This window comes from Macrobrachium nipponense, chromosome 15 (assembly GCF_015104395.2).
Source record: "Macrobrachium nipponense isolate FS-2020 chromosome 15, ASM1510439v2, whole genome shotgun sequence".
Classification (NCBI taxonomy): Eukaryota; Metazoa; Arthropoda; class Malacostraca; order Decapoda; family Palaemonidae; genus Macrobrachium; species Macrobrachium nipponense.
The window spans coordinates 52,901,232-52,914,196 of NC_087208.1; the positions used below are offsets into that span (position 1 = coordinate 52,901,232).

At 37.3% G+C, this 12,965-nt stretch overlaps 1 protein-coding gene across 11 annotated transcripts in view; it reads left to right on the forward strand.

Moving 5' to 3' along the window:
• LOC135194931 (uncharacterized) overlaps positions 1–12,965 on the forward strand; it is a 1,136,289-nt gene that overhangs the window by 1,044,946 nt on the left and 78,378 nt on the right. For all 11 annotated transcript variants that reach the window (XM_064221135.1, XM_064221136.1, XM_064221140.1 and 8 more), the window contains one exon: positions 8,490–8,611. In XM_064221135.1, the coding sequence (XP_064077205.1) occupies positions 8,490–8,611 (122 nt within the window). The remainder of the gene's footprint in view (positions 1–8,489; positions 8,612–12,965) is intronic.

Below are 12,965 nucleotides of genomic sequence, written 5' to 3' on the forward strand. Positions count from 1 at the left end.
TGTGTTGGCCTACTGTTAACCTATCGAGTATTTTTTCGTTATTTCTTAACTCATAATTATGTTAGATATAATTGCGTGTATTTTATTTATTTTCGTGGTGTTCTGAAATGACGGTGAATAGTTGCGCCCTGGTTGCAGAATTATGAGATTCGTGACCATCTGGTTTTCCAGACTCGTGTATAACCTTCTGTCTTCTTTAAGGCTTGACCTTCCTACTTACTTCTTCTGTCTTCTTCCCTCCTTCCTTCCTTCCTTCCAGTCAGGAATTTCGTATTTTATGTTATATATGTGTTTGCGTCGACCTCAGTTAGTCCTGCGCTGCATGTCAAAATGTTCGCAAACTGAGAAGTTGCCCAACTTTGGTTTATATGCATGTAGGCTTTTAACCATATATATATATATATATATATATATATATATATATATATATTATATATATATGATATATATAATTATATTATATAATATATATATACCATATATATATATATATATACTATATATATCATATATATTATATATATATATTATATATATATATATAGATAGATATATATATATACATAATATAATATATATAATATATAGTATATATATTTATATATATATATATATGAATAATTATCACATTACTGTGATTCATATAAATTATTCGAGCTACAAATGTCCTTTAATATCTAATTCGCTCTACCTCGGAATTGATACATTTTCATATATGTAAACCAAAGGGGAATTTTTAGTTGATGATAATTTCGGTCCCCTCGTGGGATCGAACCACCGTCCAGCGTACAGGAGCGAAAATCAAAAAGGAGGCGAATCGGTAAACGTCAATGTCGTCCTGATTTCGTTGCTGTCCACTGGACGGTAGTTCGATCCCCATGAGGGGACGAAATTATTATCAACTAAAAATTCCCCTTTGGTTTACATATATGAAAATGTATCAATTCCGAGGTAGAGCGAATTAGATACTAAAGGACATTTGTAGCTCGAATAATATATATATATATTATATATATATATATATATATATATATATATATATATAGAGAGAGAGAGAGAGAGAGAGAGAGAGAGAGAGAGAGAGAGAGAGAGAGAGAATATATATATATATATATATATATATATATATATATATATATATATATATATATATATTTTCTCTCAGCAGTTGCCCAACCTTGGTTTATATGCATCTACCCATTTAACTTAAGCTTTCCATATATTATATCTCTCTCTCTCTCTCTCTCTCTCTCTCTCTCTCTCTCTCTCTCTCTCTCTCTCTCTCTCTCTCTCAGTAAACAGTCACGATTGTGCTTCATATTAAATATTAACCATTTTAATATTTTGTTAACAGTCCAGTCCCGGTTGTTAAACTCGCTTAGGAATGTAAACAAGATTTTCTTAATTTTTTTAAAGGAATGAGATAGACTAAGTCTTTTATGTTTGAATTGTAGTGTAGAGGAGCACCTTAATGTAATTAGAATATAATTTTATCATAAAAGTTATAACATCTCAGCAAGGAAAATAATTATATAGAATACTGGAGGTAAAAAAAAAGGGAGAGAGAGAGAGAGAGAGAGTAGGAACAATGACAAGACAAAGTTTTAACATATTAAAGCCACGTGGACCCCTAAAATCGTATAAGAGTCAAGAGGTGTGCCACCGTCACCTCAGAAATCAGCCTTGTAAAAAAAGAAAAAAAAGGGGGTTGGAATTTGATCGTCGAATCAGTTAAGAGGAAAAAAGTCTCGTCTTCCTCTCGTTCGTGGTGTCTCTTAACAAACTCCCAACAGAGCCCAGTTAAAGGGACAAATAGATTCGTTTCGCTGCAACTAATTCGAATTTAATGAGCGGACGAGCGACAAGGAGGTATAAGCGGTGAGGGAAAGATATTCAATTTAACCTTTTGGTGACCTGCGAGGCCGATCGAATTAATGGTTGTTCAAATTCAGTCCGGACAAGTTGGCGCTTAATGAAGATTGAAGACGTCTACACCCCCCCCCCCTCCCCCCCTTAGCTTTTGGGGGTGTGATAGGGACGCGAGGAAGGAGGAGGACCTCCTTTTTTTCGGGTGTCGATAGGGACGCGAGGAAGGAGGAGGAGGACCCCTTTTTTAGAGGAGGGGGGGGGGGGTGGCCGGTTGTTAATCTAGTTCATGGTTGAATGACTGGGCGTGGGTTGAAGAATTAGAGGAGGAAGTTTTGCTAAAATACAGGTGATTTGATGTGGGTGATTACTGAGGGTTTGAAGACAATATAGTGTCCATTGACAGCAGTGGACAAAAGGATGAGATATTTTCACGTGGCTAGGAACCATCTGGTTACTCAGCAACGGGACCTACATCTTGACGTGAGATCCGAACCACATCGAGAACTGAATTTCTAATCAACAGAAATGAATTCCTCTGATTTCACGTTGGCAGAGCGGGTGAATTGAACCCGATCCCTGTGATCAGTAGTCGACCACGTAACCGACTCGTCCAACGAGGAACTTGATGTACTGAATTGTCATAGATATACCTTGTACAGCGATAGAGAATTGATTACATTAATAAAAATATGCATTATTAGTACATATAAATATCACGTCGATACGAAGCTAAATAAATGCAACGCTAATAATTTTATTGCTGCCTTGCGACAGAGGGAAAAAAGTGTACTGCAGAGCAGCGGACCTTTACATCGTCTGATTTAAACAGCCAGTCAGCGCGCATTGTTGGGGGAGAACAGAGTGGCAAGCAACATAATTATCCTGAGAAATGTTAGCGAGTCAGTTTGGCGTTGAAGTCACAGGCAGTTCGAGAGATTAAAAAAAAAGTGGCTTTCGTTCCAAAGCCAACCAGATTAGGAGAGAAGTTAAACGAAAAAAAAATTAAAGATAGAATAAGACCCCTTGGGAAAATCTTTATATGCTTGTCAGCGTGGCCGTAAAGGATTTTATCATTATTATCTCTGTGGTTGCAAGTGTGAAATCCTCCGGTGTTTTTCTAGTATGGATGTTTTAGATTAAATCGGTGGAATAATGAATCTCTGTAGTTCCAAGTTTAATCCTCCGGTGTTTTTCTAGTTGGGATTAGAATAAATCGGTGGAATGCCGAAATACATCTCATGTAGGAAATGGAATGCGGAGTAGGATAATGTTTGGGCTTACCGTTTCGTTATGAAAAATGACTTTATTTTTATTCTTTTTCCTATAAAACCACCAGTTGTTACGGGAAAACGATTTGATGTGGACGTAAATCGTATTAATTTTTCTCCTCGTATGTATTTAAAGTTGTTATTGTCAGAAAGATAAGTAATAAAAGGGAACAAAATAATGTCCTCGCTTAAGTCAACAATTATTTTCGTTTGGAAAGGAGTACGTAGGATACAGTATCAGTAAAATGAGATGTATATTTACCTATTGGGGGTTAAAGGGTATTTTGAGAGCTATCACTTAACAAATTGTATCATTTATATAATTTTTACATCGCATTTCTTGCTGTTATATTTTGAGATACTTCAGAATAATCAAGTCTCCCTGACGACGTTGTACAATTAGAATGTCAAAAAGTTCAAGCGAAGATTCAGACAATTACTTCCCTTAATTAAACAATTCACCCTCTATTTCACTTGTTTGTTTATATTTTTTATATATTGACTTATTCTTTTATTAATTTATCCTTTTTTCTCTTCTTTCTGCATTTCTTATTATCTCCTGTAATTTCCTTTTTCAAATGAACACCATATTTTGTGGAAGTTTTATTTTCAGGTCAGTAGCCCCCTATGGTGGGCTTGTTCCATATGAAGAGGGTGTTTATCATTATGATGATGATAATAATAATAATAATAATAATAATAATAATAATAATAATAATAATAATAACAACAACAAGGAAGGAAGCCTTCTGTGAGGGCAGTAGTAGCATTGAATATTATAGCTGTTTCAACGTCATTTAATTTATATAGAATCTTCTCAATTCTTCTTATTGTCTTTTTCTCATCAGCATGCAATAGGTATATCAGGTTTCCTGAGGACATAAAAGACAACTGAAATCTGTATATGTTCTTAGGAAACCTGATATACCAGCTACATGCTGATGAGAAAAAGACAATAAGAAGGATTGAGAATATTCTATATTAATTAAATGACGTTGAAACAGCTATAATATTTAATAATATAATAATAATAATATAATAATCAATAATGATAAATAATAATAATATAATACACCCACGAATAGCAGAACAACTCCAGCATTGTATCTCAAATCACCAAGCACCCAAATGGATGACCACAGGAAGAACATCCTTAGTACAAAAAGACAAGAGTAAGGGAAATATAGCCAGTAACTACAGGCCTATCACCTGCCTACCAATAATGTGGAAGTTACTAACAGGTATCATCAGTGAAAGGCTATACAACTACCTAGAGGAGACAAACACCATCCCCCACCAACAGAAAGGCTGCAGAAGGAAGTGTAGGGGCACAAAAGACCAGCTCCTGATAGACAAAATGGTAATGAAGAACAGTAGGAGAAGGAAAACCAACCTAAGCATGGCATGGATAGACTATAAGTAAAGCCTTCGACATGATACCACACACATGGCTAATAGAATGCCTGAAAATATATGGGCAGAGGAAAATACCATCAGCTTCCTCAAAAATACAATGCGCAACTGGAATACAATACTTACAAGCTCTGGAATAAGACTAGCAGAGGTTAATATCAGGAGAGGGATCTTCCAGGGCGACTCACTGTCCCCACTACTCTTCGTAGTAGCCATGATTCCCATGACAAAAGTACTACAGAAGATGGATGCCGGGTACCAACTCAAGAAAAGAGGCAACAAAATCAACCATCTGATGTTCATGGACGACATCAAGCTGTATGGTAAGAGCATCAAGGAAATAGATACCCTAATCCAGACTGTAAGGATTGTATCTGGGGACATCAGGATGGAGTTTGGAATAGGTAAATGCGCCTTAGTCAACATACAAAAAGGCAAAGTAACGAGAACTGAAGGGATAAAGCTACCAGATGGGAGCAACATCAAACACATAGATGAGACTGGATACAATACCTGGGAATAATGGAAGTAGGTGATATAAAACACCAAGAGATGAAGGACACGATCAGGAAAGAATATATGCAGAGACTCAAGGCGATAATCAAGTCAAAACTCAACGCGGAAATATGATAAAAAGCCATAAACACATGGGCAGTGCCAGTAATGCAGATACAGCGCAGGAATAGTGGAATGGACGAAGGCAGAACTCCGCAGCATTGATCAGAAAACAGGAAACAAATGACAATACACAAAGCACTACACCCAAGAGCAAATACGGACAGACTATACATAACACGAAAGGAAGGAGGGAGAGGACTACTAAGTATAGAGGACTGCGTCAACATCGAAAACAGAGCACTGGGGCAATATATGAAAACCAGTGAAGACGAAGCCTAAAGAGTGCATGGGAAGAAGGACTAATAAAAGTAGACGAAGACCCAGAAATATACAGAGACAGGAGAAAGACAGAAAGGAAACAGAGGACTGGCACAACAAACCAATGCACGGACAATACATGAGACAGACTAAAGAACTAGCCAGCGATGACAATTGGCTATGGCTACAGAGGGGAGAGCTCAAGAAGGAAACTGAAGGAATGATAACAGCGGCACAAGATCAGGCCCTAAGAACCAGATATGTTCAAAGTACGATAGACGGAAATAACATCTCTCCCATATGAGGAAGTGCAATACGAAAAATGAAACCATAAAACCACATAGCAAGTGAATGTCCGGCACTTGCACAGAACCAGGGTACAAAAAGAGGCATGATTCAGTGGCAAAAGCCCTCCACTGGAGCCTGTGTAAGAAACATCAGCTACCTTGCAGTAATAAGTGGTACGAGCACCAACCTGAAGGAGTGATAGAAAACGATCAGGCAAAGATCCTCTGGGACTATGGTATCAGAACGGATAGGGTGATACGTGCAAACAGACCAGACGTGACGTTGATTGACAAAGTCAAGAAGAAAGTATCACTCATTGATGTCGCAATACCATGGGACACCAGAGTTGAAGAGAAAGAGAGGGAAAAAATGGAGAAGTATCAAGATCTGAAAATAGAAATAAGAAGGATATGGGATATGCCAGTGGAAATCGTACACATAATCATAGGAGCACTAGGCACGATCCCAAGATCCCTGAAAAAGGAATCTAGAAAAACTAGAGGCTGAAGTAGCTCCAGGACTCATGCAGAAGAGTGTGATCCTAGAAACGGCACACATAGTAAGAAGAGTGATGGACTCCTAAGGAGGCAGGATGCAACCCGGAACCCCACACTATAAATACCACCCAGTCGAATTGGAGGACTGTGATAGAGCAAAAAAAAAAAAAAAAAAAAAAAAAAATAATAATAATAATAATAATAATAATAAATACAGACCAAGTTCAAATAGACTTTATTTGTAGCTTTAATCTCTATTCGTCGTCTGTTACCGAAACAGAGGCATATAAACCACATCCACGGCGTTTTTTTTTTTTTTTTTTTTTTTTTTTTTTTTTTTTTTTTTTTTTTAATGTGGATTTGTCGGGGGGGGGGGGGGTGGGGGGGGGGGGGGGGGGTGGGGGGGGGGGAGGGGGGGGGGGGGGGGGGGGGGGGGGGTGCGTTTTACTCTCCACTGCCTCAGTTCAGCCTGCGATTACAACAGCAGTTGAGCAACCGTAACACTTACGACAGCGGATTTTAAGTGGCTTTTTAAGTGCCTTTCTTTTGAAGTTTGCGGTGATGTTGCAAATGACCATAAACACGGAATGCTGAACGAGTGCAGTTATGTCTTTATTTTATGCGATTTTTTTTCATATGATTTTATGTCTATTTTGTGCCCCTTTTTTATATCATTTTACGACCTTATTCTTACACCCCCTTTTTATCATTTTATGGCGTTAATTTGTTCCCCTTTTGACCATTTTAGGTCCTTATTTTGTTCCATTTTAACCATTTTAGCCTCGTTTTCTTTACGCGGCTTTGGGTAACGGTATCACTCTGCAGAAATGAAGAAAACGTATTCCCCAGGAGTCGGAAAATGGGTTCCAGTAACTCTCGCCCATAATTGAACAGTACCAACCGAGTAATAGTAATTATCTAGGGCATCGCCATGCTAATAGAGCAGCAAGTGGCGTCTACGGTTGCTCAGATCTAATTTAGCCGCAGAAACCCCATTAACGTAATCAATGGGGATTGTCTGTGGAATAATGCATTCGATAGTAATAACTTTGAGACCAGATTAGATCGACGGTAGTGTTATGGAACTCCTCATTTGAAAAGAGCACGACTTGGAGAAATGTGTTTCGTCTTGAGGGTAGATTACGGTTATTAGAGGGGCTGAAACCTGATACCTGCAATATACGACCCAGTTCCTAATTAGAGGATGATGCTGGCCATTTAAAAATAGAATAATAAAAATGTTAATTAAAGGCTTTTCCAGTGCTAACTAACGCTGAGTGACGAATATGGAACACAATTCCGAAAACAAATGTAATTTTGTCGAAATGAATCAGTTTTAAGTTTATTATAAAAGAAATTCATCGTGCGTTTGGTAGATTGCATCATTCGTAGCAGTAATATTTAATGAACAGCTTACTATATGAGCTAGTTTTCTTTTTCATCAAATGGTCTGGTTAAACTACTGGTAACTGATATTGTTTCATATTGTCTATTCAACATAGATTTGTGTATTGCAAAATTGCATATCCGGGCTGTGAATTTTTTTCTCAGCTTTTCAACTACTGATTCTCTCTCTCTCTCTCTCTCTCTCTCTCTCTCTGAAGGAAATTACATTTTAATTACGAAAACGCAAATGGAAGGAATTCCTACCAGTAGTTCCCTTCATGGAAACATAATCGATTCCCTTACTTTATAATTCTTAATATGTACGATCTGTGTAATTGTAGTTTATTTATATATAAATAATTTGTACTAATGCAGCAATTCTAGATAAACCAATGCCTGTTACGCTTACTTTATAATTCTTATATGTACGATCTCTGTAGTTCTGATTTCTGCATTGATTCAAGTTACTGAATAACCGATTACTCTGTTACTATTACTACTTTATAGATCTTATATGTATGTACGATCTATGTAATTCTGATTTCTGTATTTCCCTTCATCTTCTCTTGGTTCCTAATGACAACCTTAATATTTTATGGAAGCTTAAAGAATTTAAAGTTAATGGCCCCTGTCTGTGGTGGGCTTGTTCCATATGAATGGGGTTCAGCTTCTGAATAATAATAATAATAATAATAATAATAATAATAATAATAATAATAATAATAATAATTATTATTATTATTATGTAACAGACTGTTGACTAAGTTAATGGGCCCCTGTGGGCTTGTTCCATATGAATGGGGTTCAGCTTCTGAATAATAATAATAATATAGTATAATATTTATGCAACAGACTATTGATTAACCAATTCTCCTGGCGTCTTCCCTTGCAGAGAATGTCCCTAAGCGAAGAGGAGGTGGAAGAAGACAGCGCTTGTGACACCGAAATGGCGGTGTCCAGCGACCACGTCATATACGCCCCTAAACCCACCTACGATCAGCTGGACCAGTACAGGTGAGTTTGGAAATGTCCCTTTTCCGTCGTCAAGGAGACCGGGGGAGGGGGGATACGCCAAGGGTTTATTTATTTATTTATTTATGTATTTATATGTATTTTATTTATTTCTTTATTTATATTTTATATTATATATATTTTTTGATACGCCAAGGGTTTTAGTTATTTATCTATATATATATATATATATATATATATATATATATATATAATAGATATATATATATATATATACACACACATTTTTGATAAACCAAGGGTTTTATTTGTTTATGTATTTATTGTTTTGTATATTATTTGTTCGCTTTGCAGATTATACTGTACTGTACTGTATTGTATCTTTTTTTTCGTGGATTTTATTATCGAAGACGATAAAATCGAAGATGCTGTGTTTACAATGGTTTCTATTTGTTTGCGAGTTTGTGTAGCAAGATGTATTGATGAGTGTTGATTGGGGACACTCAAGGTAACTATGACACACCACACACACACACACACACACACACACACATGTTGCAGGGACTGCATTGCATCCTCGTTTGAACTTTGAGCTTCCAAGGGCACCAGTACCTCCTCAGGGGAGACTGTTCCACATGCCTCCCAGCTACCCTCCTTCCTACCCCGCTGGTATTTAAAAGGATTAACAATTGAGATCAATGAAACCTTCTCTCCTTCAGAAGCGCTGCGAGCGAGGTCCACTTTTTCCTCGAGTCTTGGGTAATGTGACGGAGATATGCCAAAATGGGAATCACTTCTCTCTTAAAGTGTCCTCCTCGAGTTTAGTTGGAGTTACGTAATCCTAATTGGGTATTGTGTTTATCAGCTTATTCATTGTACTTCAGAAAGAGCTTTGTTACATTTTCTAGGTATACAGATCTGGGCCCCGATGTTCACGAGGTGTATCTAGATTATGTTGTTTATTATAGGCATTGTCATGACGTCTTAAAAAAATCCTGCGCAGTGATAATGTTGGACTTGCTTGCTTGCTTGCTTTTGTTGATGACTTTTGTGCTCCAAATCTGGAGAAGTAAAGAAAGACAGTGATGTCGATTTTGTCCGCCACGTGCTTTTTAAGACACAAAAACTGTGGCATTGTTGTTGCTGAATTTATAACCCTCCTCTTGGATCCGAAGGTCAGTGTGATAGCAAAGCTGTTTTTTTCTATTTTAATGTTTTATTTATTTATTCATTTTTTTATTTCCTTGCATTGTCTGTGGTCAGGAATATTGTTTTCGTCAGCATCAGTTTTTGATTTCCTCTTGAATCGGTAAACGTCTTTTATTGTAGGTATATAGGATATTTGCATTTTGATGCTGTATTCCGAAATGTTTTTAGAAAAGATTCTTAATAAAAAAAAAAAAAAGGATAGCTTTATACGAGATATGAATTCGAGTCATACATTCGGCGGCTTCCTCACAGTGTTACCGATCTCGTCAATGAAATTGAACCCAGTCCCGTCATTTAACGCAAATTGACACAAGGGGACTCGTGCTTATAGATTGGAATGCTTCGACTATTCCTCTCTTTCCCTCCCCCTTCCACCCCATCCTCCCCCTTTTCTATTTATATTTATGAACAATTCATGCTCGTTAGTCCTTTTTTGGGGGGTGTCAGGAGGAAGAGCGCTGCGCAATCACGCGACAGGAGTCCTTTAATCATTCCGTATTCATTTTTTTTTTTTACGGGATTCGCTTCTTCGTGGTCTTATGGGGCCACCACAATTGGCCCCTAAATGGCGGAATGCCGTTACAAAGGCGCCTGTCGTAGTGTTGGTGGCAATTGGTGACTAATAGCCGTCATTAGTGTCAGTGGTGAGAGAGAGAGAGAGAGAGAGAGAGAGAACGCAGACAATCTGAACAGCCTTTTGTTTTATATAACGAAATGCCCGTAAGGGGGCCAATGCCGTCAGTATACCTCACGTGGTGTACTGTATAGGTGTACTGTATAGATGAAGGGTCTTTTCAGCATCTCTTCGGCCCCTGGCTCTAGCCACTTTATGATTCTTTTTACTGTACCTCCGTTCGTATTCCCTTTCCTCCATCTGACTCTTCCATCCTCTCTAACAATTGTTTCATAGTGCAACTGCAGAAGGTTTTCCTCCTGTCACACCTTTCAAACCTTCTAACTGTCAATTTCAGCGCTGAATGACCTCGTAGGTCCCAGCGCTTATTGGCCTTTGGCTTCAATTCTATATTCTATATGTTCTATATAACCAGAGGACCGTCATTGAAATCTTGGCAACAGAATTCCTGGTTTACAATAATGTTCTTTTTCTTTTCTTTTTTATGGTGCGGTTTTTTTTAGTCAGTATTTTGACGCTTTCGTCAAAGGATGACCACCCTTATATAAACAAATATTATTATTATTATTGTGTGTGTGTGTGTGTATGTATGTATTTGTATATGTATGTAAATGATTATATAATTGTATATACCCGAATATAGAAAAAATATTATTATTATATAGTATTGTATGTATGTATGTATGTATGTATGTATGTATGTATGTGATAATATATATATATATGAAATATATAAGTATACTATATACATATATATAATATGTATAGATTAAAACTTAATTAAAAACTGGAGGAATGAAGCTTAGGTATAAAGAAGACTTTCTATCCGATACCATTAATTACGTCGACGGAGTTGGTACACACACACACACACACACACACACACACACACACCACCCTCATACGGGGGAGGGGGAGGGGGGTCACCCGGATTCTCAGGATACCCTTTCATTATAATGAAAAAGGACCAAATCCTCCTTTTATAACTGCATTGCTCTTATCTCCTCCTCCTCCTCCTCCTCCTCCTCCTTTATTATTCTTTTCACGAATCAGGGATTCAGTCCTCCCTCCCCCTCTTTTCTAGCTGATAGCATCGTTTTCATCTTCGGGAGATCCTGCTGCAGGATTCTCTCTCTCTCTCTCTCTCTCTCTCTCTCTCTCTCTCTCTCTCTCTCTCCGTGAAGTTGAAGGGTGCCGTGTGCCCCGTAAGTGGGTGGGGGGACCAGGAGAATTTTATATCTGGTGTTCGTTCCGAGATAAGATCTGCGTGGCAAGGACCTTCCTTGTCCCCCTCAACAGTATACACTGGTTCAGGACACGTCGTGTATATTAGACTCGTTTCTTTTGTGTCTCTAGGTAGGGTGTACCGTCTCTCTCTCTCTCTCTCTCTCTTCTCTCTCTCTCTCTCTCTCTCTCGTTCAATTGCCTTTTTATTGTCCTGCACCTCGTCCTTATAATTTATTTTATTTATTTATCCTATTTATTTATTTATTTATTTATTTTGTGACCAAAGATATAATCTGTAAATTGATGTAACTTTGTGTGTCGTCAGTAATTATGCTGATGTTTAGCTTTGCCAAAACTGTTTATTTATTTATTTATTTTTTATTTATTTATTTATTTATTTATTTAGCTCTGCTTCACTTTCATTTTCTTAAATGTAACGTTCGTATGTTTCAGCATTTGCTACTGTTGATTTTATTATTATTATAAATCAAGACTAAATAGTAATCTCTTAAACTTTCACAGCATTAAGTTGTTGGAAAGTTGGACAGTAAGTTAACTGTCAACTCGAATCCTCGTATACCCTATACGGCAGATTTATATATACGACTCCCACGTTCTTTGACGTTTCGTCTGTCCTTTCAAACTGCCTTTGGTCATTCATTATCTCTGAATGAATAAGTGAAGAATGCAGGTCGTTTTAACTGAAATGAAGGTAAAGTTATTGCCTTTCAGAACGTAATTTCTAATTGCTTGCGGATTCTAGGTACAATATATAAGATAGCTGCTATATATCAGTGTTAATCAGAGAGTAAACAGGATGGTATCAGACGGAATTTTATTCGCAGAAATAAGTCTTTCAAGGAATAACTGCCCCCATCGTCCGGTAGCAAAAGTTACAAGCTTTCAAAGAATGACTGCCCCCATCATCCAGTAGCCGTAAAATGACCGGACACAAGTTATTGTTACATTTTATATGCGAATAAGGAAAGGAGCCGAAGTTCTTATTGGTCCGATCCCGTGCTCTGGCTAGTCTTAAAAACCGTATGCTTAATGGACTGCCATTTATTTTTATTTTATTTTTTTTAGAAGTTGGATTAGCTTCTTGGTTGTTATTGTGTTCTTATATGTCTCTTTCCAACATCTATCAGTTATGTCTTAGTGCAACTGCGAAATTCGCTTCATGTCAAACCTGTAAAACCGTCCTACTCTCAATTTACGTTTCAGTGCTGAATGATTTCATAGTTCCCAGCGTTTGGTCTTTAGCCTTAATTTTATATTCCATTCCATTCCAATATATTCATTGACGTACAAAGGAAATCCCCTTTT